The sequence below is a fragment of the Oncorhynchus mykiss genome, chromosome 23 (genome assembly GCF_013265735.2).
Source record: "Oncorhynchus mykiss isolate Arlee chromosome 23, USDA_OmykA_1.1, whole genome shotgun sequence".
Taxonomy (NCBI): Eukaryota; Metazoa; Chordata; class Actinopteri; order Salmoniformes; family Salmonidae; genus Oncorhynchus; species Oncorhynchus mykiss.
Window position 1 is genome coordinate 1,235,001 of NC_048587.1, and position 27,735 is coordinate 1,262,735.

A 27,735-nucleotide genomic window follows, 5' to 3' on the forward strand; every position below is an offset into this window, starting at 1 on the left:
CACTACTGCTGTTCAGAGAGGGCTGAGGATAGGTCAAGTAGACACTACTGCTGTTCAGAGAGGGCTGAGGATAGGTCAAGTAGACACTACTGCTGTTCAGAGAGGGCTGAGGATAGGTCAAGTAGACACTACTGCTGTTCAGAGAGGGCTGAGGATAGGTCAAGTAGACACTACTGCTGTTCAGAGAGGGCTGAGGATAGGTCAAGTAGACACTACTGCTGTTCAGAGGGCTGAGGATAGGTCAAGTAGACACTACTGCTGTTCAGAGGGGGCTGAGGATAGGTCAAGTAGACACTACTGCTGTTCAGAGAGGGCTGAAGATAGGTCAAGTAGACACTACTGCTGTTCAGAGAGGGCTGAGGATAGGTCAAGTAGACACTACTGCTGTTCAGAGGGCTGAGGATAGGTCAAGTAGACACTACTGCTGTTCAGAGAGGGCTGAGGATAGGTCAAGTAGAGACTACTGCTGTTCAGAGGGCTGAGGATAGGTCAAGTAGAGACTACTGCTGTTCAGAGGGCTGAGGATAGGTCAAGTAGACACTACTGCTGTTCAGAGGGCTGAGGATAGGTCAAGTAGACACTACTGCTGTTCAGAGAGGGCTGAGGATAGGTCAAGTAGACACTACTGCTGTTCAGAGGGCTGAGGATAGGTCAAGTAGACACTACTGCTGTTCAGAGAGGGCTGAGGATAGGTCAAGTAGACACTACTGCTGTTCAGAGAGGGCTGAGGATAGGTCAAGTCGACACTACTGCTGTTCAGAGAGGGCTGAGGATAGGTCAAGTAGACACTACTGCTGTTCAGAGAGGGCTGAGGATAGGTCAAGTAGACACTACTGCTGTTCAGAGAGGGCTGAGGATAGGTCAAGTAGACACTACTGCTGTTCAGAGAGGGCTGAGGATAGGTCAAGTAGACACTACTGCTGTTCAGAGAGGGCTGAGGATAGGTCAAGTAGACACTACTGCTGTTCAGAGAGGGCTGAGGATAGGTCAAGTAGACACTACTGCTGTTCAGAGAGGGCTGAGGATAGGTCAAGTAGACACTACTGCTGTTCAGAGAGGGCTGAGGATAGGTCAAGTAGACACTACTGCTGTTCAGAGAGGGCTGAGGATAGGTCAAGTAGACACTACTGCTGTTCAGAGAGGGCTGAGGATAGGTCAAGTAGACACTACTGCTGTTCAGAGAGGGCTGAGGATAGGTCAAGTAGACACTACTGCTGTTCAGAGAGGGCTGAGGATAGGTCAAGTAGACACTACTGCTGTTCAGAGAGGGCTGAGGATAGGTCAAGTAGACACTACTGCTGTTCAGAGAGGGCTGAGGATAGGTCAAGTAGACACTACTGCTGTTCAGAGAGGGCTGAGGATAGGTCAAGTAGACACTACTGCTGTTCAGAGAGGGCTGAGGATAGGTCAAGTAGACACTACTGCTGTTCAGAGAGGGCTGAGGATAGGTCAAGTAGACACTACTGCTGTTCAGAGAGGGCTGAGGATAGGTCAAGTAGACACTACTGCTGTTCAGAGAGGGCTGAGGATAGGTCAAGTAGACACTACTGCTGTTCAGAGAGGGCTGAGGATAGGTCAAGTAGACACTACTGCTGTTCAGAGAGGGCTGAGGATAGGTCAAGTAGACACTACTGCTGTTCAGAGAGGGCTGAGGATAGGTCAAGGAGACACTACTGCTGTTCAGAGAGGGCTGAGGATAGGTCAAGTAGACACTACTGCTGTTCAGAGAGGGCTGAGGATAGGTCAAGTAGACACTACTGCTGTTCAGAGAGGGCTGAGGATAGGTCAAGTAGACACTACTGCTGTTCAGAGAGGGCTGAGGATAGGTCAAGTAGACACTACTGCTGTTCAGAGAGGGCTGAGGATAGGTCAAGTAGACACTACTGCTGTTCAGAGGGCTGAGGATAGGTCAAGGAGACACTACTGCTGTTCAGAGAGGGCTGAGGATAGGTCAAGTAGACACTACTGCTGTTCAGAGAGGGCTGAGGATAGGTCAAGTAGACACTACTGCTGTTCAGAGAGGGCTGAGGATAGGTCAAGTAGACACTGACTAGAGACTACTGCTGTTCAGAGAGGGCTGAGGATAGGTCAAGTAGACACTACTGCTGTTCAGAGGGGGCTGAGGATAGGTCAAGTAGACACTACTGCTGTTCAGAGAGGGCTGAGGATAGGTCAAGTAGACACTACTGCTGTTCAGAGAGGGCTGAGGATAGGTCAAGTAGACACTACTGCTGTTCAGAGAGGGCTGAGGATAGGTCAAGTAGACACTACTGCTGTTCAGAGAGGGCTGAGGATAGGTCAAGTAGACACTACTGCTGTTCAGAGAGGGCTGAGGATGGGTCAAGTAGACACTGACTAGAGACTACTGCTGTTCAGAGAGGGCTAAGGATAGGTCAAGTAGACACTACTTCTGTTCAGAGAGGGCTGAGGATAGGTCAAGTAGACACTACTTCTGTTCAGAGAGGGCTGAGGATAGGTCAAGTAGACACTACTGCTGTTCAGAGAGGGCTGAGGATAGGTCAAGTAGACACTACTGCTGTTCAGAGAGGGCTGAGGATGGGTCAAGTAGACACTGACTAGAGACTACTGCTGTTCAGAGAGGGCTAAGGATAGGTCAAGTAGACACTACTGCTGTTCAGAGAGGGCTGAGGATGGGTCAAGTAGACACTGACTAGACACTACTGCTGTTCAGAGAGGGCTAAGGATAGGTCAAGTAGACACTACTGCTGTTCAGAGAGGGCTGAGGATAGGTCAAGTAGACACTACTGCTGTTCAGAGAGGGCTGAGGATAGGTCAAGTAGACACTACTGCTGTTCAGAGAGGGCTGAGGATAGGTCAAGTAGACACTACTGCTGTTCAGAGAGGGCTGAGGATAGGTCAAGTAGACACTACTGCTGTTCAGAGAGGGCTGAGGATAGGTCAAGTAGACACTACTGCTGTTCAGAGAGGGCTGAGGATAGGTCAAGTAGACACTACTGCTGTTCAGAGAGGGCTGAGGATAGGTCAAGTAGACACTACTGCTGTTCAGAGAGGGCTGAGGATAGGTCAAGTAGACACTACTGCTGTTCAGAGAGGGCTGAGGATAGGTCAAGTAGACACTACTGCTGTTCAGAGAGGGCTGAGGATAGGTCAAGTAGACACTACTGCTGTTCAGAGAGGGCTGAGGATAGGTCAAGTAGACACTACTGCTGTTCAGAGAGGGCTGAGGATAGGTCAAGTAGACACTACTGCTGTTCAGAGAGGGCTGAGGATAGGTCAAGTAGACACTACTGCTGTTCAGAGAGGGCTGAGGATAGGTCAAGTAGACACTACTGCTGTTCAGAGAGGGCTGAGGATAGGTCAAGTAGACACTACTGCTGTTCAGAGAGGGCTGAGGATAGGTCAAGTAGACACTGACTAGAGACTACTGCTGTTCAGAGAGGGCTGAGGATAGGTCAAGTAGACACTGACTAGAGACTACTGCTGTTCAGAGAGGGCTGAGGATAGGTCAAGTAGACACTGCTGCTGTTCAGAGAGGGCTGAGGATAGGTCAAGTAGACACTACTGCTGTTCAGAGAGGGCTGAGGATAGGTCAAGTAGACACTACTGCTGTTCAGAGGGGGCTGAGGATAGGTCAAGTAGACACTACTGCTGTTCAGAGAGGGCTGAGGATAGGTCAAGTAGACACTACTGCTGTTCAGAGAGGGCTGAGGATAGGTCAAGTAGACACTACTGCTGTTCAGAGAGGGCTGAGGATAGGTCAAGTAGACACTACTGCTGTTCAGAGAGGGCTGAGGATAGGTCAAGTAGACACTGACTAGAGACTACTGCTGTTCAGAGAGGGCTGAGGATAGGTCAAGTAGACACTACTTCTGTTCAGAGAGGGCTGAGGATAGGTCAAGTAGACACTACTGCTGTTCAGAGAGGGCTGAGGATAGGTCAAGTAGACACTACTGCTGTTCAGAGAGGGCTGAGGATAGGTCAAGTAGACACTACTGCTGTTCAGAGAGGGCTGAGGATGGGTCAAGTAGACACTGACTAGAGACTACTGCTGTTCAGAGAGGGCTAAGGATAGGTCAAGTAGACACTACTTCTGTTCAGAGAGGGCTGAGGATAGGTCAAGTAGACACTACTTCTGTTCAGAGAGGGCTGAGGATAGGTCAAGTAGACACTACTGCTGTTCAGAGAGGGCTGAGGATAGGTCAAGTAGACACTACTGCTGTTCAGAGAGGGCTGAGGATGGGTCAAGTAGACACTGACTAGAGACTACTGCTGTTCAGAGAGGGCTAAGGATAGGTCAAGTAGACACTACTGCTGTTCAGAGAGGGCTGAGGATGGGTCAAGTAGACACTGACTAGAGACTACTGCTGTTCAGAGAGGGCTAAGGATAGGTCAAGTAGACACTACTGCTGTTCAGAGAGAGCTGAGGATAGGTCAAATAGACACTACTGCTGTTCAGAGAGGGCTGAGGATAGGTCAAGTAGACACTACTGCTGTTCAGAGGGCTGAGGATAGGTCAAGTAGACACTACTGCTGTTCAGAGGGGGCTGAGGATAGGTCAAGTAGACACTACTGCTGTTCAGAGAGGGCTGAGGATAGGTCAAGTAGACACTACTTCTGTTCAGAGAGGGCTGAGGATAGGTCAGGTAGACACTACTGCTGTTCAGAGAGGGCTGAGGATAGGTCAAGTAGACACTACTTCTGTTCAGAGGGGGCTGAGGATAGGTCAAGTAGACACTACTTCTGTTCCGAGAGGGCTGAGGATAGGTCAAGTAGACACTACTGCTGTTCAGAGAGGGCTGAGGATAGGTCAAGTAGACACTGACTAGAGACTACTGCTGTTCAGAGAGGGCTGAGGATAGGTCAAGTAGACACTACTGCTGTTCAGAGAGGGCTGAGGATAGGTCAAGTAGACACTACTTCTGTTCAGAGAGGGCTGAGGATAGGTCAAGTAGACACTACTGCTGTTCAGAGAGGGCTGAGGATAGGTCAAGTAGACACTACTGCTGTTCAGAGAGGGCTGAGGATAGGTCAAGTAGACACTACTGCTGTTCAGAGAGGGCTGAGGATAGGTCAAGTAGACACTACTGCTGTTCAGAGAGGGCTGAGGATAGGTCAAGTAGACACTACTGCTGTTCAGAGAGGGCTGAGGATGGGTCAAGTAGACACTGACTAGAGACTACTGCTGTTCAGAGAGGGCTGAGGATAGGTCAAGTAGACACTACTGCTGTTCAGAGAGGGCTGAGGATAGGTCAAGTAGACACTACTGCTGTTCAGAGGGCTGAGGATAGGTCAAGGAGACACTACTGCTGTTCAGAGAGGGCTGAGGATAGGTCAAGTAGACACTACTGCTGTTCAGAGAGGGCTGAGGATAGGTCAAGTAGACACTGACTAGAGACTACTGCTGTTCAGAGAGGGCTGAGGATAGGTCAAGTAGACACTGACTAGAGACTACTGCTGTTCAGAGAGGGCTGAGGATAGGTCAAGTAGACACTGACTAGAGACTACTGCTGTTCAGAGAGGGCTGAGGATAGGTCAAGTAGACACTACTGCTGTTCAGAGGGGGCTGAGGATAGGTCAAGTAGACACTACTGCTGTTCAGAGAGGGCTGAGGATAGGTCAAGTAGACACTACTGCTGTTCAGAGAGGGCTGAGGATAGGTCAAGTAGACACTACTGCTGTTCAGAGAGGGCTGAGGATAGGTCAAGTAGACACTACTGCTGTTCAGAGAGGGCTGAGGATAGGTCAAGTAGACACTACTGCTGTTCAGAGGGCTGAGGATAGGTCAAGGAGACACTACTGCTGTTCAGAGAGGGCTGAGGATAGGTCAAGTAGACACTACTGCTGTTCAGAGAGGGCTGAGGATAGGTCAAGTAGACACTGACTAGAGACTACTGCTGTTCAGAGAGGGCTGAGGATAGGTCAAGTAGACACTGACTAGAGACTACTGCTGTTCAGAGAGGGCTGAGGATAGGTCAAGTAGACACTGACTAGAGACTACTGCTGTTCAGAGAGGGCTGAGGATAGGTCAAGTAGACACTACTGCTGTTCAGAGGGGGCTGAGGATAGGTCAAGTAGACACTACTGCTGTTCAGAGAGGGCTGAGGATAGGTCAAGTAGACACTACTGCTGTTCAGAGAGGGCTGAGGATAGGTCAAGTAGACACTACTGCTGTTCAGAGAGGGCTGAGGATAGGTCAAGTAGACACTACTGCTGTTCAGAGAGGGCTGAGGATAGGTCAAGTAGACACTGACTAGAGACTACTGCTGTTCAGAGAGGGCTAAGGATAGGTCAAGTAGACACTACTTCTGTTCAGAGAGGGCTGAGGATAGGTCAAGTAGACACTACTTCTGTTCAGAGAGGGCTGAGGATAGGTCAAGTAGACACTACTGCTGTTCAGAGAGGGCTGAGGATAGGTCAAGTAGACACTACTGCTGTTCAGAGAGGGCTGAGGATGGGTCAAGTAGACACTGACTAGAGACTACTGCTGTTCAGAGAGGGCTAAGGATAGGTCAAGTAGACACTACTGCTGTTCAGAGAGGGCTGAGGATGGGTCAAGTAGACACTGACTAGACACTACTGCTGTTCAGAGAGGGCTAAGGATAGGTCAAGTAGACACTACTGCTGTTCAGAGAGGGCTGAGGATAGGTCAAGTAGACACTACTGCTGTTCAGAGAGGGCTGAGGATAGGTCAAGTAGACACTACTGCTGTTCAGAGAGGGCTGAGGATAGGTCAAGTAGACACTACTGCTGTTCAGAGAGGGCTGAGGATAGGTCAAGTAGACACTACTGCTGTTCAGAGAGGGCTGAGGATAGGTCAAGTAGACACTACTGCTGTTCAGAGAGGGCTGAGGATAGGTCAAGTAGACACTACTGCTGTTCAGAGAGGGCTGAGGATAGGTCAAGTAGACACTACTGCTGTTCAGAGAGGGCTGAGGATAGGTCAAGTAGACACTACTGCTGTTCAGAGAGGGCTGAGGATAGGTCAAGTAGACACTACTGCTGTTCAGAGAGGGCTGAGGATAGGTCAAGTAGACACTACTGCTGTTCAGAGAGGGCTGAGGATAGGTCAAGTAGACACTACTGCTGTTCAGAGAGGGCTGAGGATAGGTCAAGTAGACACTACTGCTGTTCAGAGAGGGCTGAGGATAGGTCAAGTAGACACTACTGCTGTTCAGAGAGGGCTGAGGATAGGTCAAGTAGACACTACTGCTGTTCAGAGAGGGCTGAGGATAGGTCAAGTAGACACTACTGCTGTTCAGAGAGGGCTGAGGATAGGTCAAGTAGACACTACTGCTGTTCAGAGAGGGCTGAGGATAGGTCAAGTAGACACTACTGCTGTTCAGAGAGGGCTGAGGATAGGTCAAGTAGACACTACTGCTGTTCAGAGAGGGCTGAGGATAGGTCAAGTAGACACTACTGCTGTTCAGAGAGGGCTGAGGATAGGTCAAGGAGACACTACTGCTGTTCAGAGAGGGCTGAGGATAGGTCAAGTAGACACTACTGCTGTTCAGAGAGGGCTGAGGATAGGTCAAGTAGACACTACTGCTGTTCAGAGAGGGCTGAGGATAGGTCAAGTAGACACTACTGCTGTTCAGAGAGGGCTGAGGATAGGTCAAGTAGACACTACTGCTGTTCAGAGAGGGCTGAGGATAGGTCAAGTAGACACTACTGCTGTTCAGAGGGCTGAGGATAGGTCAAGGAGACACTACTGCTGTTCAGAGAGGGCTGAGGATAGGTCAAGTAGACACTACTGCTGTTCAGAGAGGGCTGAGGATAGGTCAAGTAGACACTACTGCTGTTCAGAGAGGGCTGAGGATAGGTCAAGTAGACACTGACTAGAGACTACTGCTGTTCAGAGAGGGCTGAGGATAGGTCAAGTAGACACTACTGCTGTTCAGAGAGGGCTGAGGATAGGTCAAGTAGACACTACTGCTGTTCAGAGAGGGCTGAGGATAGGTCAAGTAGACACTACTGCTGTTCAGAGAGGGCTGAGGATAGGTCAAGTAGACACTACTGCTGTTCAGAGAGGGCTGAGGATGGGTCAAGTAGACACTGACTAGAGACTACTGCTGTTCAGAGAGGGCTAAGGATAGGTCAAGTAGACACTACTTCTGTTCAGAGAGGGCTGAGGATAGGTCAAGTAGACACTACTTCTGTTCAGAGAGGGCTGAGGATAGGTCAAGTAGACACTACTGCTGTTCAGAGAGGGCTGAGGATAGGTCAAGTAGACACTACTGCTGTTCAGAGAGGGCTGAGGATGGGTCAAGTAGACACTGACTAGAGACTACTGCTGTTCAGAGAGGGCTAAGGATAGGTCAAGTAGACACTACTGCTGTTCAGAGAGGGCTGAGGATGGGTCAAGTAGACACTGACTAGACACTACTGCTGTTCAGAGAGGGCTAAGGATAGGTCAAGTAGACACTACTGCTGTTCAGAGAGGGCTGAGGATAGGTCAAGTAGACACTACTGCTGTTCAGAGAGGGCTGAGGATAGGTCAAGTAGACACTACTGCTGTTCAGAGAGGGCTGAGGATAGGTCAAGTAGACACTACTGCTGTTCAGAGAGGGCTGAGGATAGGTCAAGTAGACACTACTGCTGTTCAGAGAGGGCTGAGGATAGGTCAAGTAGACACTACTGCTGTTCAGAGAGGGCTGAGGATAGGTCAAGTAGACACTACTGCTGTTCAGAGAGGGCTGAGGATAGGTCAAGTAGACACTACTGCTGTTCAGAGAGGGCTGAGGATAGGTCAAGTAGACACTACTGCTGTTCAGAGAGGGCTGAGGATAGGTCAAGTAGACACTACTGCTGTTCAGAGAGGGCTGAGGATAGGTCAAGTAGACACTACTGCTGTTCAGAGAGGGCTGAGGATAGGTCAAGTAGACACTACTGCTGTTCAGAGAGGGCTGAGGATAGGTCAAGTAGACACTACTGCTGTTCAGAGAGGGCTGAGGATAGGTCAAGTAGACACTACTGCTGTTCAGAGAGGGCTGAGGATAGGTCAAGTAGACACTACTGCTGTTCAGAGAGGGCTGAGGATAGGTCAAGTAGACACTACTGCTGTTCAGAGAGGGCTGAGGATAGGTCAAGTAGACACTGACTAGAGACTACTGCTGTTCAGAGAGGGCTGAGGATAGGTCAAGTAGACACTGACTAGAGACTACTGCTGTTCAGAGAGGGCTGAGGATAGGTCAAGTAGACACTGCTGCTGTTCAGAGAGGGCTGAGGATAGGTCAAGTAGACACTACTGCTGTTCAGAGAGGGCTGAGGATAGGTCAAGTAGACACTACTGCTGTTCAGAGGGGGCTGAGGATAGGTCAAGTAGACACTACTGCTGTTCAGAGAGGGCTGAGGATAGGTCAAGTAGACACTACTGCTGTTCAGAGAGGGCTGAGGATAGGTCAAGTAGACACTACTGCTGTTCAGAGAGGGCTGAGGATAGGTCAAGTAGACACTACTGCTGTTCAGAGAGGGCTGAGGATAGGTCAAGTAGACACTGACTAGAGACTACTGCTGTTCAGAGAGGGCTGAGGATAGGTCAAGTAGACACTACTTCTGTTCAGAGAGGGCTGAGGATAGGTCAAGTAGACACTACTGCTGTTCAGAGAGGGCTGAGGATAGGTCAAGTAGACACTACTGCTGTTCAGAGAGGGCTGAGGATAGGTCAAGTAGACACTACTGCTGTTCAGAGAGGGCTGAGGATGGGTCAAGTAGACACTGACTAGAGACTACTGCTGTTCAGAGAGGGCTAAGGATAGGTCAAGTAGACACTACTTCTGTTCAGAGAGGGCTGAGGATAGGTCAAGTAGACACTACTTCTGTTCAGAGAGGGCTGAGGATAGGTCAAGTAGACACTACTGCTGTTCAGAGAGGGCTGAGGATAGGTCAAGTAGACACTACTGCTGTTCAGAGAGGGCTGAGGATGGGTCAAGTAGACACTGACTAGAGACTACTGCTGTTCAGAGAGGGCTAAGGATAGGTCAAGTAGACACTACTGCTGTTCAGAGAGGGCTGAGGATGGGTCAAGTAGACACTGACTAGAGACTACTGCTGTTCAGAGAGGGCTAAGGATAGGTCAAGTAGACACTACTGCTGTTCAGAGAGAGCTGAGGATAGGTCAAATAGACACTACTGCTGTTCAGAGAGGGCTGAGGATAGGTCAAGTAGACACTACTGCTGTTCAGAGGGCTGAGGATAGGTCAAGTAGACACTACTGCTGTTCAGAGGGGGCTGAGGATAGGTCAAGTAGACACTACTGCTGTTCAGAGAGGGCTGAGGATAGGTCAAGTAGACACTACTTCTGTTCAGAGTGGGCTGAGGATAGGTCAGGTAGACACTACTGCTGTTCAGAGAGGGCTGAGGATAGGTCAAGTAGACACTACTTCTGTTCAGAGGGGGCTGAGGATAGGTCAAGTAGACACTACTTCTGTTCCGAGAGGGCTGAGGATAGGTCAAGTAGACACTACTGCTGTTCAGAGAGGGCTGAGGATAGGTCAAGTAGACACTGACTAGAGACTACTGCTGTTCAGAGAGGGCTGAGGATAGGTCAAGTAGACACTACTGCTGTTCAGAGAGGGCTGAGGATAGGTCAAGTAGACACTACTTCTGTTCAGAGAGGGCTGAGGATAGGTCAAGTAGACACTACTGCTGTTCAGAGAGGGCTGAGGATAGGTCAAGTAGACACTACTGCTGTTCAGAGAGGGCTGAGGATAGGTCAAGTAGACACTACTGCTGTTCAGAGAGGGCTGAGGATAGGTCAAGTAGACACTACTGCTGTTCAGAGAGGGCTGAGGATAGGTCAAGTAGACACTACTGCTGTTCAGAGAGGGCTGAGGATGGGTCAAGTAGACACTGACTAGAGACTACTGCTGTTCAGAGAGGGCTGAGGATAGGTCAAGTAGACACTACTGCTGTTCAGAGAGGGCTGAGGATAGGTCAAGTAGACACTACTGCTGTTCAGAGGGCTGAGGATAGGTCAAGGAGACACTACTGCTGTTCAGAGAGGGCTGAGGATAGGTCAAGTAGACACTACTGCTGTTCAGAGAGGGCTGAGGATAGGTCAAGTAGACACTGACTAGAGACTACTGCTGTTCAGAGAGGGCTGAGGATAGGTCAAGTAGACACTGACTAGAGACTACTGCTGTTCAGAGAGGGCTGAGGATAGGTCAAGTAGACACTGACTAGAGACTACTGCTGTTCAGAGAGGGCTGAGGATAGGTCAAGTAGACACTACTGCTGTTCAGAGGGGGCTGAGGATAGGTCAAGTAGACACTACTGCTGTTCAGAGAGGGCTGAGGATAGGTCAAGTAGACACTACTGCTGTTCAGAGAGGGCTGAGGATAGGTCAAGTAGACACTACTGCTGTTCAGAGAGGGCTGAGGATAGGTCAAGTAGACACTACTGCTGTTCAGAGAGGGCTGAGGATAGGTCAAGTAGACACTACTGCTGTTCAGAGGGCTGAGGATAGGTCAAGGAGACACTACTGCTGTTCAGAGAGGGCTGAGGATAGGTCAAGTAGACACTACTGCTGTTCAGAGAGGGCTGAGGATAGGTCAAGTAGACACTGACTAGAGACTACTGCTGTTCAGAGAGGGCTGAGGATAGGTCAAGTAGACACTGACTAGAGACTACTGCTGTTCAGAGAGGGCTGAGGATAGGTCAAGTAGACACTGACTAGAGACTACTGCTGTTCAGAGAGGGCTGAGGATAGGTCAAGTAGACACTACTGCTGTTCAGAGGGGGCTGAGGATAGGTCAAGTAGACACTACTGCTGTTCAGAGAGGGCTGAGGATAGGTCAAGTAGACACTACTGCTGTTCAGAGAGGGCTGAGGATAGGTCAAGTAGACACTACTGCTGTTCAGAGAGGGCTGAGGATAGGTCAAGTAGACACTACTGCTGTTCAGAGAGGGCTGAGGATAGGTCAAGTAGACACTACTGCTGTTCAGAGAGGGCTGAGGATGGGTCAAGTAGACACTGACTAGAGACTACTGCTGTTCAGAGAGGGCTAAGGATAGGTCAAGTAGACACTACTTCTGTTCAGAGAGGGCTGAGGATAGGTCAAGTAGACACTACTTCTGTTCAGAGAGGGCTGAGGATAGGTCAAGTAGACACTACTGCTGTTCAGAGAGGGCTGAGGATAGGTCAAGTAGACACTACTGCTGTTCAGAGAGGGCTGAGGATGGGTCAAGTAGACACTGACTAGAGACTACTGCTGTTCAGAGAGGGCTAAGGATAGGTCAAGTAGACACTACTGCTGTTCAGAGAGGGCTGAGGATGGGTCAAGTAGACACTGACTAGACACTACTGCTGTTCAGAGAGGGCTAAGGATAGGTCAAGTAGACACTACTGCTGTTCAGAGAGGGCTGAGGATAGGTCAAGTAGACACTACTGCTGTTCAGAGAGGGCTGAGGATAGGTCAAGTAGACACTACTGCTGTTCAGAGAGGGCTGAGGATAGGTCAAGTAGACACTACTGCTGTTCAGAGAGGGCTGAGGATAGGTCAAGTAGACACTACTGCTGTTCAGAGAGGGCTGAGGATAGGTCAAGTAGACACTACTGCTGTTCAGAGAGGGCTGAGGATAGGTCAAGTAGACACTACTGCTGTTCAGAGAGGGCTGAGGATAGGTCAAGTAGACACTACTGCTGTTCAGAGAGGGCTGAGGATAGGTCAAGTAGACACTACTGCTGTTCAGAGAGGGCTGAGGATAGGTCAAGTAGACACTACTGCTGTTCAGAGAGGGCTGAGGATAGGTCAAGTAGACACTACTGCTGTTCAGAGAGGGCTGAGGATAGGTCAAGTAGACACTACTGCTGTTCAGAGAGGGCTGAGGATAGGTCAAGTAGACACTACTGCTGTTCAGAGAGGGCTGAGGATAGGTCAAGTAGACACTACTGCTGTTCAGAGAGGGCTGAGGATAGGTCAAGTAGACACTACTGCTGTTCAGAGAGGGCTGAGGATAGGTCAAGTAGACACTACTGCTGTTCAGAGAGGGCTGAGGATAGGTCAAGTAGACACTGACTAGAGACTACTGCTGTTCAGAGAGGGCTGAGGATAGGTCAAGTAGACACTGCTGCTGTTCAGAGAGGGCTGAGGATAGGTCAAGTAGACACTACTGCTGTTCAGAGAGGGCTGAGGATAGGTCAAGTAGACACTACTGCTGTTCAGAGGGGGCTGAGGTTTGGTTCAAGTAGACACTACTGCTGTTCAGAGAGGGCTGAGGATAGGTCAAGTAGACACTACTGCTGTTCAGAGAGGGCTGAGGATAGGTCAAGTAGACACTACTGCTGTTCAGAGAGGGCTGAGGATAGGTCAAGTAGACACTACTGCTGTTCAGAGAGGGCTGAGGATAGGTCAAGTAGACACTGACTAGAGACTACTGCTGTTCAGAGAGGGCTGAGGATAGGTCAAGTAGACACTACTTCTGTTCAGAGAGGGCTGAGGATAGGTCAAGTAGACACTACTTCTGTTCAGAGAGGGCTGAGGATAGGTCAAGTAGACACTACTGCTGTTCAGAGAGGGCTGAGGATAGGTCAAGTAGACACTACTGCTGTTCAGAGAGGGCTGAGGATAGGTCAAGTAGACACTACTGCTGTTCAGAGAGGGCTGAGGATAGGTCAAGTAGACACTACTGCTGTTCAGAGAGGGCTGAGGATGGGTCAAGTAGACACTGACTAGAGACTACTGCTGTTCAGAGAGGGCTAAGGATAGGTCAAGTAGACACTACTTCTGTTCAGAGAGGGCTGAGGATAGGTCAAGTAGACACTACTTCTGTTCAGAGAGGGCTGAGGATAGGTCAAGTAGACACTACTGCTGTTCAGAGAGGGCTGAGGATAGGTCAAGTAGACACTACTGCTGTTCAGAGAGGGCTGAGGATGGGTCAAGTAGACACTGACTAGAGACTACTGCTGTTCAGAGAGGGCTAAGGATAGGTCAAGTAGACACTACTGCTGTTCAGAGAGGGCTGAGGATGGGTCAAGTAGACACTACTGCTGTTCAGAGAGAGCTGAGGATAGGTCAAATAGACACTACTGATGTTCAGAGAGGGCTGAGGATAGGTCAAGTAGACACTACTGCTGTTCAGAGGGCTGAGGATAGGTCAAGTAGACACTACTGCTGTTCAGAGGGGGCTGAGGATAGGTCAAGTAGACACTACTGCTGTTCAGAGAGGGCTGAGGATAGGTCAAGTAGACACTACTTCTGTTCAGAGAGGGCTGAGGATAGGTCAGGTAGACACTACTGCTGTTCAGAGAGGGCTGAGGATAGGTCAAGTAGACACTACTTCTGTTCAGAGGGGGCTGAGGATAGGTCAAGTAGACACTACTTCTGTTCCGAGAGGGCTGAGGATAGGTCAAGTAGACACTACTGCTGTTCAGAGAGGGCTGAGGATAGGTCAAGTAGACACTGACTAGAGACTACTGCTGTTCAGAGAGGGCTGAGGATAGGTCAAGTAGACACTACTGCTGTTCAGAGAAGGCTGAGGATAGGTCAAGTAGACACTACTTCTGTTCAGAGAGGGCTGAGGATAGGTGAAGTAGACACTACTGCTGTTCAGAGAGGGCTGAGGATAGGTCAAGTAGACACTACTGCTGTTCAGAGAGGGCTGAGGATAGGTCAAGTAGACACTACTGCTGTTCAGAGAGGGCTGAGGATAGGTCAAGTAGACACTACTGCTGTTCAGAGAGGGCTGAGGATAGGTCAAGTAGACACTACTGCTGTTCAGAGAGGGCTGAGGATAGGTCAAGTAGACACTACTGCTGTTCAGAGAGGGCTGAGGATAGGTCAAGTAGACACTACTGCTGTTCAGAGAGGGCTGAGGATGGGTCAAGTAGACACTGACTAGAGACTACTGCTGTTCAGAGAGGGCTGAGGATAGGTCAAGTAGACACTACTGCTGTTCAGAGAGGGCTGAGGATAGGTCAAGTAGACACTACTGCTGTTCAGAGAGGGCTGAGGATAGGTCAAGTAGACACTACTGCTGTTCAGAGAGGGCTGAGGATAGGTCAAGTAGACACTACTGCTGTTCAGAGAGGGCTGAGGATAGGTCAAGTAGACACTACTGCTGTTCAGAGAGGGCTGAGGATGGGTCAAGTAGACACTGACTAGAGACTACTGCTGTTCAGAGAGGGCTGAGGATAGGTCAAGTAGACACTACTGCTGTTCAGAGAGGGCTGAGGATAGGTCAAGTAGACACTGACTGGACAGTTAACAGCATTTTATTAATAAAACAATATTTTGTCTACATTTTTAAATGTTTTATTTCACCTTTATTTAACCAGGTATGCCAGTTGAGAACAAGCTCTCATTTACATCGATCTAATGAAGAGTATGTTATGTACCTTGTTGGAGTTTTGTTGTTGGTGGTGGTCGGAGACACTTACAGTATATATTCAGATAATGGCTTTTCCTTCAAAAGGTTGTCTGGTAAATTGGCCTGATAATTTCCCCTCCTTAAAAAGGCGGTTGAGATGAATTGGTGTCAGAGGTTCTAGTTGGCCGAGCAGACAGCCAGTCTCTCCTTGACAGCCAGTCCCGATGTGGAGGAGTGATTTTTTTTTTTTGCCATGCAGCCAAATGTAGTTAATTGCCCCCCCCCTAGCCTCATCACACCCCCATTAAGCTTCTTAGTGGTGTTTGGGGGGCTGGGGACCTTTTTATACGCCTGTGGGTGGTACTGAACTCTGTGGGAATAGGAAAATAAATGCTCAGCTCTGCTCTAAAGCTGGGAGCTTTGCACACGGTGGATTTGACCCCGTTTCAAGGTCGTGGAGGATTAATCCAGCTGCTGCGTTATGAGCAGAGCCGTGCTCCCCTGTGTCCAGGCCGTGTCAGGAATGAGCTTATTTGGTGTCTGTGGTACCGACTTCTTTCCTCCCTCCCTCCCACCTCTCTCCAAGTTCTCACAGCTCTCAGGGTGTCAGCTCCCAGCCTGCACTTGATCTCGATGCTCTGGCGTCTTGTTGGCGTCTTGCGTCACTGCGTCTCGGCCTTGCAGAGATATGCAGGAGGGTTAAGTCCTGTTGGCTCCAACACTTGTTTTGACCCCATCTCTCCCGTCAGACGAGGGCTGTAGTAAGGTCTAAGTGCCCCCACCCCCCACCCCCCATTAAAAACCCCCACCAGCCTTCAGTCTTTAACCTTATGACCAGTGGTCAGAGGGTAAATGGGCAAGACAAAGATTTAAGTGCCTTTGAAGGGGGGTATGGTTGTGGTTTCCAGGCGCATCGGTTTGAGTGTATCAAGAACTGCAACGCTGCTGGGTTTTCCACACTCAACAGTTTCCCGTGTGCATCAAGAATGGTCCACCACCCAAAGGACATCCAGCCAACTGGACACAACTGTTGGGGAATCATTGGAGTCAACATGGGCCAGCATCCCTGTGGAACGTTTTCAACACCTTGTAGAGTCAACATGGGCCAGCATCCCTGTGGAACACTTTCAACACCTTGTAGAGTCCATGACCCGACGAATCGAGGCTGTTCTGAGTGTATATATATATTATATTAGGAAAGCGTTCCTAAGGTTTTGTACCCTCAGTGTATGTCTATAAACACGTGTGTGTATATATGTGTACACACACACACACACACACACACACACACACACACACACACACACACACACACAGTTGAAGTTGGAAGTTTAGCCAAATACATTTAAACTCAGTTTTTCACATTGGCATTTAATCAAAGTAAAAATCCCCTGTCTTAGGTCAGTTAGGATCACCATGTTATTTTAAGAATGTGAAATGTCAGAATAATAGTAGAGTGGTTTATTTCATCACATTCCCAGTGGTTCAGAAGTTTATATACACTCAATTAGTATTTGGTAGCATTGCCTTTTTAAATTGTTTAACTTGGGTCAAACGTTTCAAGTAGCCTTCCACAAGGTTCCCATAATAAGTTGGGTGAATTTTGGCCCATTCCTCCTAACAGAGCTGGTGTAACTGAGTCAGGTTTGTAGGCCTCCTTGCTCGCACACACTTTTTCAGTTCTGCCCACAAATGTTCTATAGGTTGAGGTCAGGGCTTTGTGATGGCACTCCAATACCTTGACTTTGTTGTCCTTAAGCCATTTTGCCACCACTTTGGAAGTATGCGTGGGGTCATTGTCCATTTGGGACCAAGCTTTAACTTCCTGACTGATGTCTTGATGTTGCGTCAATATATCCACATAATTTTCCATTCTCATGATGCCATCTATTTTGTCAAGTGCACCAGCCCCTCCTGCAGCAAAGCACCCCCACAACATGATGCTGCCACCCCCTTGCTTCACTGTTGGGATGGTGTTCTTCGGCTTGCAAACGTCCCTATTTTTCCTCCTAACATAATGATGGTCATTATGGCCAAACAGTTCTATTTTTGTTTCATCAGACCAGAGGACATTTCTCCAGAAAATTACGATCTTTGTCCCCATGTGCAGTTGCAAACCGTAGTCTGGCTTTTTTATGTTGGTTTTGGAGCAGTGCCCTCTTCCTTGCAGAGCGGCCTTTCAGGTTATGTGGATATAGATACTTTGGTACCTGTTTCCTCCATCTTCACAAGGTCCTTTGCTGTTGTTCTCGGATTGATTTGCACTTTTCGCACCAAAACAAGTTCATTTCTAGGAGACAGAAAGCGTCTCCTTCCTGAGCGGTATGACAACTGCGTGGTCCCATGGTGTTTATACTTGCGTAATATTGTTTGTACAGATGAACGTGGTACCTTCAGGCGTTTGGAAATTGCTCCCAAGGATGAATCAGACTTGTGGAGGTCTACAATTTTTGTTCTGAGATCTTGACTAATTTCTTTTGATTTTCCCATGTTGTCAAGCAAAGAGGCACTGAGTTTGAAGGTCGGCCTTGAAATACATCCACATGTACATCTACAATTGACTCCAATGATGCCAATAAGCCTATTAGAAGCTTTTAAAGCCATGACATCATTTTCTGGAATTTTCTAAGCTGTTTAAAGGCACAGTCAACTTAGTGTATGTGAACTTCTGACCCACTGGCATTGTGATACAGTGAAATAATCTCTGTAAACAATTGTTGGAAAAATGACTTGTGTCATGCACAAAGTAGATGTCCTAACCGACTTGCCAAAACTATAGTTTGTTAACAAGAAATTTGTGGAGTGGTTGAAAAATAAGTTTTAATCACTCCAACCTAAGTGTACGTAAACTTCCGACTTCAACTGTGTGTGTGTGTGTGTGTGTGTGTGTGTGTGTGTGTGTATGTGTATATAAACAACTCACTGTCTCCTGTCCCTTCCAGCCATCCTCTTAACCACTAACTGTGTTCTGTCCCTTCCAGCCATCCTCAATAACCACTAACTGTGTTCTGTCCCTTCCAGCCATCCTGAACCTGGACAATACTGTGGTGGATCTGGAGACTCTACAAGCCCTCTATGAAAACGTAAGGCTCTGATCTCTCATCCCTGAGTCCAAAGGAAGGTGTGTCTTTGGCCAGGATTCAAACACATGCAAATAAACGAGCATCACACTGTGTTGGTTTGAATCATGGCCTTAGTCTTATTGTTGGCTGTCACTGTATCCAGGCTGTGATGGACTCCCCTTAGTTCTGGTCACTGCATGTCACTATAGACTTCAATCACCAACGGTTCAGTAAGGAACAGAAGAGGTTATGTGAAAGCCTTGTAAGAAATCAGTTATTTACAGTATCACTTAGTTCAGGCCTTGTTATTTTTTTATATTCTTTATTTATTCCATCTTTATTTAACCAGGTAGGTCAGTTGAGAACAAGTTCTCATTTACAACTGCGACCTGGCCAAGATAAAGCAAAGCAGTGCGACAAAAACAACAGAGTTACACATGGAATAAACAAACATACAGTCAATAATACAATAGAAAAAGTATATATACAGTGTTGTGCAAATGGAGTAAGGAGGGAAGGCAATAAATAGGCCGTAGTGGCAAAGTAAATACAATGTAGCAATTAAACACTTGAATGGTAGATGTGCAGAAGATGAATGTGCAAGTAGAGATACTGGGGTGCGAAGGAGCAAGATAAATAAATAAATACAGTATGGGGATGAGGTAGGTAGATAGATGGGCTGTGAACAGATGGGCGATGTACAGGTGCAGTGATTTGTAAGCTGCTCTGACAGCTGGTGCTTAAAGATAGTGAGGGAGATATGAGTCTCCAGCTTCACTGATTTTTGCAGTTCGTTCCAGTCATTGGCTTCAGAGGACTGGAAGGAAAGGTGGCCAAATGAGGAATTGGCTTTGGTGGTGATCAGTGAAATATACCTGCTGGAGCGTGTGCTACAGGTGGGTGCTGCTATGGTGTCCAGTGAGCTGAGAAGGCAGGGATTTACCTAGCAAAGACTTATAGATGACCTGTAGCCAGTGGGTTTGGCGAACAGTATGACGCGAGGGCCAGCCAACGAGAGAGTACAGGTCGCAGTGGTGGGTAGTATAATGGGGCTTTGGTGACAAAACGGATGGCACTGTGATAGACTGAGTCCAATTTGTTGAGTAGGGTATTGGATGCTATTTTGTATATGTCATCTTCGAAGTCGAGGATCGGTAGGATGGTCAGTTTAACGAGGGTCTGTTTGGCAGCATGACTGAAGGAGGCTTTGTTGCGAAATAGGAAGCCAATTCTAGATTTAATTTTGGATTGGAGATATTTGATGTGAGTCTGGAAGGAGAGTTTACAGTCTAACCAGGTATTTGTAGTTGTCCACGTATTCTAAGTCAGAACCGTCCAGAGTAGTGATGCTGGACGGGCAGGCAGGTGCGGGCAGCGATCTGTTGAAGAGCATGCATTTAGTTTTACTAGCGTTTAAGAGCAGTTGGAGGCCACGGAAGGAGAGTTGTAAATGGCATTGAAGCTTGCCTGGAGGGCTGTTAACACAGTGTCCAAAGAAGGGCCAGATGTATACAGAATGGGGTCGTCTGTGTAGAGGTGGATCAGAGACTCACCAGCAGCAAGAGCGACATCATTGATGTATACAGATAAAAGAGTCGGCCTGAGAATTGAACCCTGTGGTATCCCCATAGAGACTGCCAGAGGTCCAGATAACAGGCCCTCTGATTTGACACACTGAACTCTATCAACGAAGTAGTTGGTAAACCAGGCGAGGCAATCATTTGAGAAACCAAGGCTGTTGAGTCTGCCAATAAGAATGTGGTTTGATTGACAGAGTCAAAAGCCTTGGCCAGGAAGATGAATACAGCTGCACGGTATTGTCTCTTATCGAAGGGGCTTGTTTACCATGGTGTTAACTCTGTGAAGGGGGTTGTTTACCAAGATGTTAGCTCTGTGAAGGGGCTTGTTTACCATGGTGTTAACTGTGTGAAGGGGCTTGTTTACCATGGTGTTAACTCTGTGAAGGGGCTTGTTTACCATGGTGTTAGCTCTGTGAAGGGGGTTGTTTACCAAGGTGTTAACTCTGTGAAGGGGCTTGTTTACCAAGGTGTTAACTCTGTGAAGGGGCTTGTTTACCAAGGTGTTAACTCTGTGAAGGGGCTTGTTTACCATGGTGTTAGCTCTGTGAAGGGGGTTGTTTACCAAGGTGTTAACTCTGTGAAGGGGGTTGTTTACCAAGATGTTAGCTCTGTGAAGGGGCTTGTTTACCATGGTGTTAACTGTGTGAAGGGGCTTGTTTACCAAGGTGTTAACTCTGTGGGCGGTTCAGGACAGCTGCCATGTTTATATCTTCATATCCAGGAACTTTTGGAGAGACTCACTCACCAGCTTTGTGTCGTTATTCAATGAACTTTACCTTTATAAATGTAAAATGGCACGATGGACAATGATAACCAACCATGAGTTGATTTGTCGATGGATGTTGCACAGGCTTATGTGTTGATGCTTTTATGCAGGTTTACATTTATTGGCATGAATCTTGCCCTGGAGGCAGAACTGAGTGATGGGGCAGCTGCAAAGTCAAAATTGGCTACAGTACATTGTAAAAAAAAAACAACATTCAAAATATTTATGTTTGGCTTAGGCATTAGGGTTAGCAGTGTGTTTAAGTTTTAAAATCTGATTTTATGACTTTGTGGCTGTGCCAGCTTGTGACCACTCTGCAGAGCTGCCTCCAAGGCAAGACTCATGACAATAAATGGCATCCTGCTGCTTGAATAGGCTCCGTTCTGATGCAAATACAGAACGGAAGTTGATCTTTAGATTACGTTCCCATCGCAAATATTACCGATCATTTTAAACACACACTGTGCAATTTCTGATGGTTAATTTGGTTAACTTGACTGTCATTCAGAGGGACATTGCAGTCCCAGGAGCCCTGGTAAAATTGTCCCTGTTGACATCGTTTCACGTCCCACAATGTTGAGTAATTTAGAGGTTAATCACATCGTCAGTTCTGTCACAGTAGAACAGTATGTGGGTGGCAGGTACAGCAGTTAAGAGCAGTGGGCCAGTAACCGAAAGGTCGCTGGATTGAATCCCGGAGCCGACCAGGTGAACAATCTGCCTGTCCTTGAGCAAGGCGCTTAACCCTAATTGCTCTTGTAAGTGACTCGGAATCCGTGTCTGTTAAATGACTCACTGACTGTAAGTGACTCTGAATCAGTGTCTGTTAAATGACTCACTGACTGTAAGTGACTCTGAATCAGTGTCTGTTAAATGACTCACTGACTGTAAGTGACTCTGAAACAGTCTGCTAAATGACTCACTGACTGTAAGTGACTCTGAATCAGTGTCTGTTAAATGACTCACTGACTGTAAGTGACTCTGAATCAGTGTCTGTTAAATGACTCACTGACTGTAAGTGACTCTGAATCAGTGTCTGTTAAATGACTCACTGACTGTAAGTGACTCTGAAACAGTCTGCTAAATGACTCACTGACTGTAAGTGACTCTGAATCAGTGTCTGCTAAATGACTCACTGACTGTAAGTGACTCTGAATCAGTGTCTGTTAAATGACTCACTGACTGTAAGTGACTCTGAATCAGACCGTCTGTTAAATGACTCCAATGTCAGTGGAGGAAATGTTTTACTGTGTGGCTTTTGTCTTTCCTTGGTTTGGTTTCTTAAACAAGGGTCTGATTCCATGTGCCAGAATAACATACCACTATTGAAATACTGTAGTGTAGTAGTAGTGGTGAAATACTACTACTACTACTACTACTGCAGAAGTACTACTGCCTGCAGTACAGCACACTATTAAACTACTACTGTACTACTGCTGCCTGTAGTACTTCTGCAGTTGTCATGTAGTACAGTACTTTGATCATGTTGTCCTGATGTTGTCTTTTCAGAGAGCACAACAGGATGAGATGGAGAAAATCGATAAGCACATCAAGTCATCTAAAGACAAGGACAACGCCAAACCACTGGACAAACCTGAACAGTAGGTGTTCTGGAGAATCGGTTCAATTATTCAAACAACCAATCATGTTCAAAAAGTAGAGAGACTTAAAACCCATCCTCCAATCTCTTGTCTCCTCTATTCCAGGTTCCTGTAACATTATGAAGTGGTAGCCTCAAACCCATCCTCCGATCACCTGTCTCTATTCCAGTTACATCATGAAGTGGAAGCCTCAAACCCATCCTCCAATCTCTTGTCTCCTCTATTCCAGTTACATCATGAAGTGGTAGCCTCAAACCCATCCTCCGATCACCTGTCTCTATTCCAGTTACATCATGAAGTGGTAGCCTCAAACCCATCCTCCAATCTCGTCTCTATTCCAGTTACATCATGAAGTGGTAGCCTCAAACCCATCCTCCGATCTCTTGTCTCTATTCCAGGTTCCTGTTACATCATGAAGTGGTAGCCTCAAACCCATCCTCCGATCTCTTGTCTCTATTCCAGTTACATCATGAAGTGGTAGCCTCAAACCCGTCCTCCGATCTCTTGTCTCCTCTATTCCAGGTTCCTGTTACATTATGAAGTGGTAGCCTCAAACCCATCCTTCGATCTCTTGTCTCTATTCCAGTTACATCATGAAGTGGTAGCCTCAAACCCGTCCTCCAATCTCTTGTCTCCTCTATTCCAGGTTCCTGTAACATTATGAAGTGGAAGCCTCAAACCCATCCTTCGATCTCTTGTCTCTATTCCAGTTACATCATGAAGTGGTAGCCTCAAACCCGTCCTCCGATCTCTTGTCTTCTCTATTCCAGGTTCCTGTTACATTATGAAGTGGTAGCCTCAAACCCATCCTCTGGTCTCTTGTCTCTATTCCAGGTTCCTGTTCCAGTTGCATAATGAAGTGGTAGCCTCAAACCCATCCTCCGATCTCTTGTCTCTATTCCAGGTTCCTGTTCCAGTTACATCATGAAGTGGTAGCCTCAAAGCCATCCTCTGTTCCTGTTACATCATGAAGTGGTAGCCTCAAACCCATCCTCCAATCTCTTGTCGTCTCTATTCCAGGTTCCTGTTCCAGTTACATCATGAAGTGGTAGCCTCAAAGCCATCCTCTGTTCCTGTTACATCATGAAGTGGTAGCCTCAAACCCATCATCCGATCTCTTGTCTCTATTCCAGGTTCCTGTTCCAGTTACATCAGATCCCCAACTTCTCAGGCCGGGTGTTCTGTATCCTGTTTCAGTCCACCTTCTCTGAATGGATCTCCTCTATCCTGCGCAAACTGGACATCCTGCAGAGAGTGTGCACGGTGAGTCTGTGTGACTGCAGAGAGTGTGCACGGTGAGTCTGTGTGACTGCAGAGAGTGTGCACGGTGAGTCTGTGTGACTGCAGAGAGTGTGCACGGTGAGTCTGTGTGACTGCAGAGAGTGTGCACGGTGAGTCTGTGTGACTGCAGAGAGTGTGCACGGTGAGTCTGTGTGTGTGACTTATTATTTGACCATGCTGGTCATTTATGAACATTTGAACATCTTGGCCATGTTCTGTTATAATCTCCACCCGGCACAGCCAGAAGAGGACTGGCCACCCCACATAGCCTGGTTCCTCTCTAGGTTTCTTCCTAGGTTTTGGCCTTTCTAGGGAGTTTTTCCTAGCCACCGTGCTTCTACACCTGCATTGCTTGCTGTTTGGGGTTTTAGGCTGGGTCTCTGTACAGCACTTTGAGATATCAGCTGATGTAAGAAGGGCTATATAAATACATTTGATTGATTGTGTGTGACATGTTTGGTATGTGTGTGACGTGTTTGGTATGTGTGTGCGTATAGACCTGTTTCGTGTGCCTCACCTAGTAGAAATCAGAGGAGGTCTGCTAAGGTTTTGTCCTCTGGACAGTTCTACCAGACACTCATATTACTGAGGAAATACCGTCTCAATCCTTCCACTGTGGAAGTTGTTTTAAACAGGAACATCAGAGTAGGTTGATATTAACAGCCCTGCTGGTTGAAGTGTGTTCAGAAAACAGTTTTCATATTGAAACCATTAATCTGCTCAGCCTCATATACACTGACTTTCCCCCCGCTCTGTCTCGATCTCTCCTGTCTGTCGTCCCCCCCCCCCCCCTTCTCTCTGTCTCAATCTGTCTCTCTGTCTCCCTGACTCTGTCTCTCAATCTCTCATGTCTGTCCCTCTGTCTCCCTGTGTGTGTGCCTGCCCATCTCCTCCAGACCTTGCAGAGTGGCCAGTGTGTGATGCAGGTGCTGGGTCTGGTCCTGGCCTTTGGTAACTTCATGAATGGTGGCAACCGAACCAGAGGACAGGCTGACGGCTTTAACCTGGATATCCTGCCCAAGCTGAAGGATGTGAAGAGCAGTGTGAGTGGCACTACTAGGGCACTAGGCTCTGCACCCTATTCTCTATGGTTGGAAGAGGCACTACTAGGGCACTAGGACCTACCACCCTATTCCCTATGGTTGGAAGAGGCACTACTAGGGCACTAGGACCTGCACACTATTCCCTATGGTTGGAAGAGGCACTAGGACCTGCACTACTAGGGCACTAGGACCTGCACCCTAATGGCTCCCTGTTCCCTATGTAGAGTCCATCTGGTCAGCAGTAGACCGATGTATAGGCAACAGGGAGCCATTTTGGGACCAAGCTTAGTTACACCTCTAGTTACACTGTCAGACATGACTGTCTATTTTGTCAGGGTTTATATTGTGCTGGAAGACTGTAGTTACTGTTCCTACCATGTCTTTTGATGACGTGGATTAAAATATATATTCATTCTGTAAAAGCAGAACACTTTGTGAGAAAGTGTCGTAAACTAAACATGAATTCCCTGAACTGAAGCTAATTTCTTGTCTTCCTCCTTTTGGCAGGATAACACACGGAGCCTGTTGTCCTACATAGTGGCTTACTATCTGAGGCACTTTGACCAGGTACGTTGGGTCCTGTTTATCCGAGTCCTGTTCTAATCACTCGTCTTGGCACGGGGCAGACCGGGACTTTTACATTGTATTTATTTTCCCTCAGTGGTAACTAATGCGTAGTAAGGCGTTTAGCTGGACCAAGCCCAGTAGGGCGTCTAGCCGGACCAAGCCCAGTAGGGCGTCTAGCCGGACCAAGCCCAGTAGGGCGTCTAGCCGGACCAAGCCCAGTAGGGCGTCTAGCCGGACCAAGCCCAGTAGGGCGTCTAGCCGGACCAAGCCCAGTAGGGCGTCTAGCCGGACCAAGCCCAGTAGGGCGTCTAGCCGGACCAAGCCCAGTAGGGCGTCTAGCCGGACCAAGCCCAGTAGGGCGTCTAGCCGGACCAAGCCCAGTAGGGAGTTTAGGTATTGGATTTTGATTTAGTCAACAAACAAAAAAGTTAAAATTAAAAATATATTTCCACATATCTGCCTTGATAACAATGTTTCATATGACAGCTTTGCTTACTCTTGGCATTCTCTCAACCAGCTTCATGAGGTCGTCACCTGGAATGCATTTCAATTAACAGGTGTGCTGTTTAAAGTTAATTTGTGGTATTTCTTTCTTTAATGCTTTTGAGCCAATCAGTTGCGTTGTGACAAGATAGGGGTGGTATACAGAAGATAGCCCTATTTGGTAAAAGACCAAGTCCATATTATGCCAAGAACAGATCAAATAAGCAAAGAGAAGCAAAGGTCCATCATTACTTTAGGTCATGAAGGTCAGTCAATCTGGAAAATTAAGAACTTTGAAACGTTCTTCAAGTGCAGTCGCAAAAACCATCACGCGCTATGATGAATCTGGCTCTCATGAGGACCGCCACAGGAATGGAAGACCCAGAGTTACCTCTGCTGCAGAGGATAAGTTCATTAGAGTTAATTGCACCTAAGATTGCGACCCAAATAAATGCACAGAGTTCAAGTAAGACACATCTCAACATCAACTGTTCAGAGGAGACCGTGTGAATCAGACCTTCATGGTCGAATTGCTGCAAAGAAACCACAACTAAAGGACACCAATAATGCGAACAGACTTCCTTGAGCCAAGAAACACGAGCAATAGACATTAGACCGGTGGAAATCTGTTATTTTGGTCTGATGAGTCCAAATTTGAGATTTTTGGTTCCAACCACCGTCTGAGTGTGAGACTCAGAGTAGGTAAACGGATGATCTCTGCATGTGCGGTTCCCACCGTGAAGCATGGAGGAGGTGGTGTGGGGAGCTTTGCTGGTGACACTGTGATTTATTTAGATTTCAAGGCATACTTAACCAGCATGGCTACCACAGCATTCTGCAGCAATACATCATCCCATCTGGTTTGCGCTTAGTGGGACTATCATTTGTTCTTCAACAGGACAATGATGCAACACACCTCCAGGCTGTGTAAGGGCTATTTGACCAAGAAGGAGAGTGATGGACTACTGCATCCGATGACTTGGCCTCCACAATCACCTGACCTCAACCCAATTGAGATGAGTTGGACCGCAGAGTGAAGAAAAATCAGCCAACAAGTGCTCCGCACATGTGGGAACTCTTTCAAGGCTGTTGGAAAAGCATTCCTCATGAAGCTGGTTGAGAGAATGCCAAGAGTGTGCTAAGCTGTCATCAAGGCAAAGGGTGGCTACTTTGAAGAATCTAAAATATATTTTGATTTAACACTTTTTTGATTACTACATGATTCCATATGTGTTTCATAGTTTTGATGTCTTCAGTATTATTTTACTGTTGAAAATAGATGTAGAGTGGGTCAGGGTAGAAATTTACTAACTCTACTACACTAACCCACTCTACTTCCCTAACCCACTCTACATGATCTAACTCTACTACCCTAACCCACTCTACTACCCTAACCCACTCTACTACCCTAACCCACTCTACTTCCCTAACCCACTCTACGTGATCTAACTCTACTACCCTAACCCACTCTACGTGATCTAACACTACTACCCTAACCCACTCTACGTGAACTAACTCTACTACCCTAACCCACTCTACTACCCTAACCCACTCTACGTGATCTAACTCTACTACCCTAACCCACTCTACTACCCTAACCCACTCTACTACCCTAACCCACTCTACGTGAACTAACTCTACTACCCTAACCCACTCTACGTGAACTAACTCTACTACCCTAACCCACTCTACGTGATCTAACTCTATTACCCTAACCCACTCTACTACCCTAACCCACTCTATGTGATCTAACTCTACTACCCTAACCCACTCTACTACCCTAACCTACTCTACTACCCTAACCCACTCTACTACCCTAACCCACTCTACTACCCTAACCCACTCTACTACCCTAACCCACTCTACTACCCTAACCCACTCTACTACCCTAACCCATTCTACTACCCTAACCCACTCTACTACCCTAACCCACTCTACTACCCTAACCCACTCTACTACCCTAACCCACTCTACGTGATCTAACTCTACTACCCTAACCCACTCTACGTGATCTAACTCTACTACCCTAACCCACTCTACGTGATCTAACTCTACTACCCTAAC

The 27,735-nt window shown here is 47.6% G+C and overlaps 1 protein-coding gene across 1 annotated transcript in view; it reads left to right on the top strand.

Annotated features, from left to right (window-relative positions):
* LOC110516888 (formin-2) overlaps positions 1-27,735 on the top strand; it is a 163,958-nt gene that overhangs the window by 110,530 nt on the left and 25,693 nt on the right. The window contains exons 10-14 of the mRNA XM_036960833.1: positions 18,310-18,371; positions 22,206-22,297; positions 23,431-23,560; positions 24,475-24,621; positions 25,129-25,188. Of these exons, the coding sequence (XP_036816728.1) occupies positions 18,310-18,371; positions 22,206-22,297; positions 23,431-23,560; positions 24,475-24,621; positions 25,129-25,188 (491 nt within the window). The remainder of the gene's footprint in view (positions 1-18,309; positions 18,372-22,205; positions 22,298-23,430; positions 23,561-24,474; positions 24,622-25,128; positions 25,189-27,735) is intronic.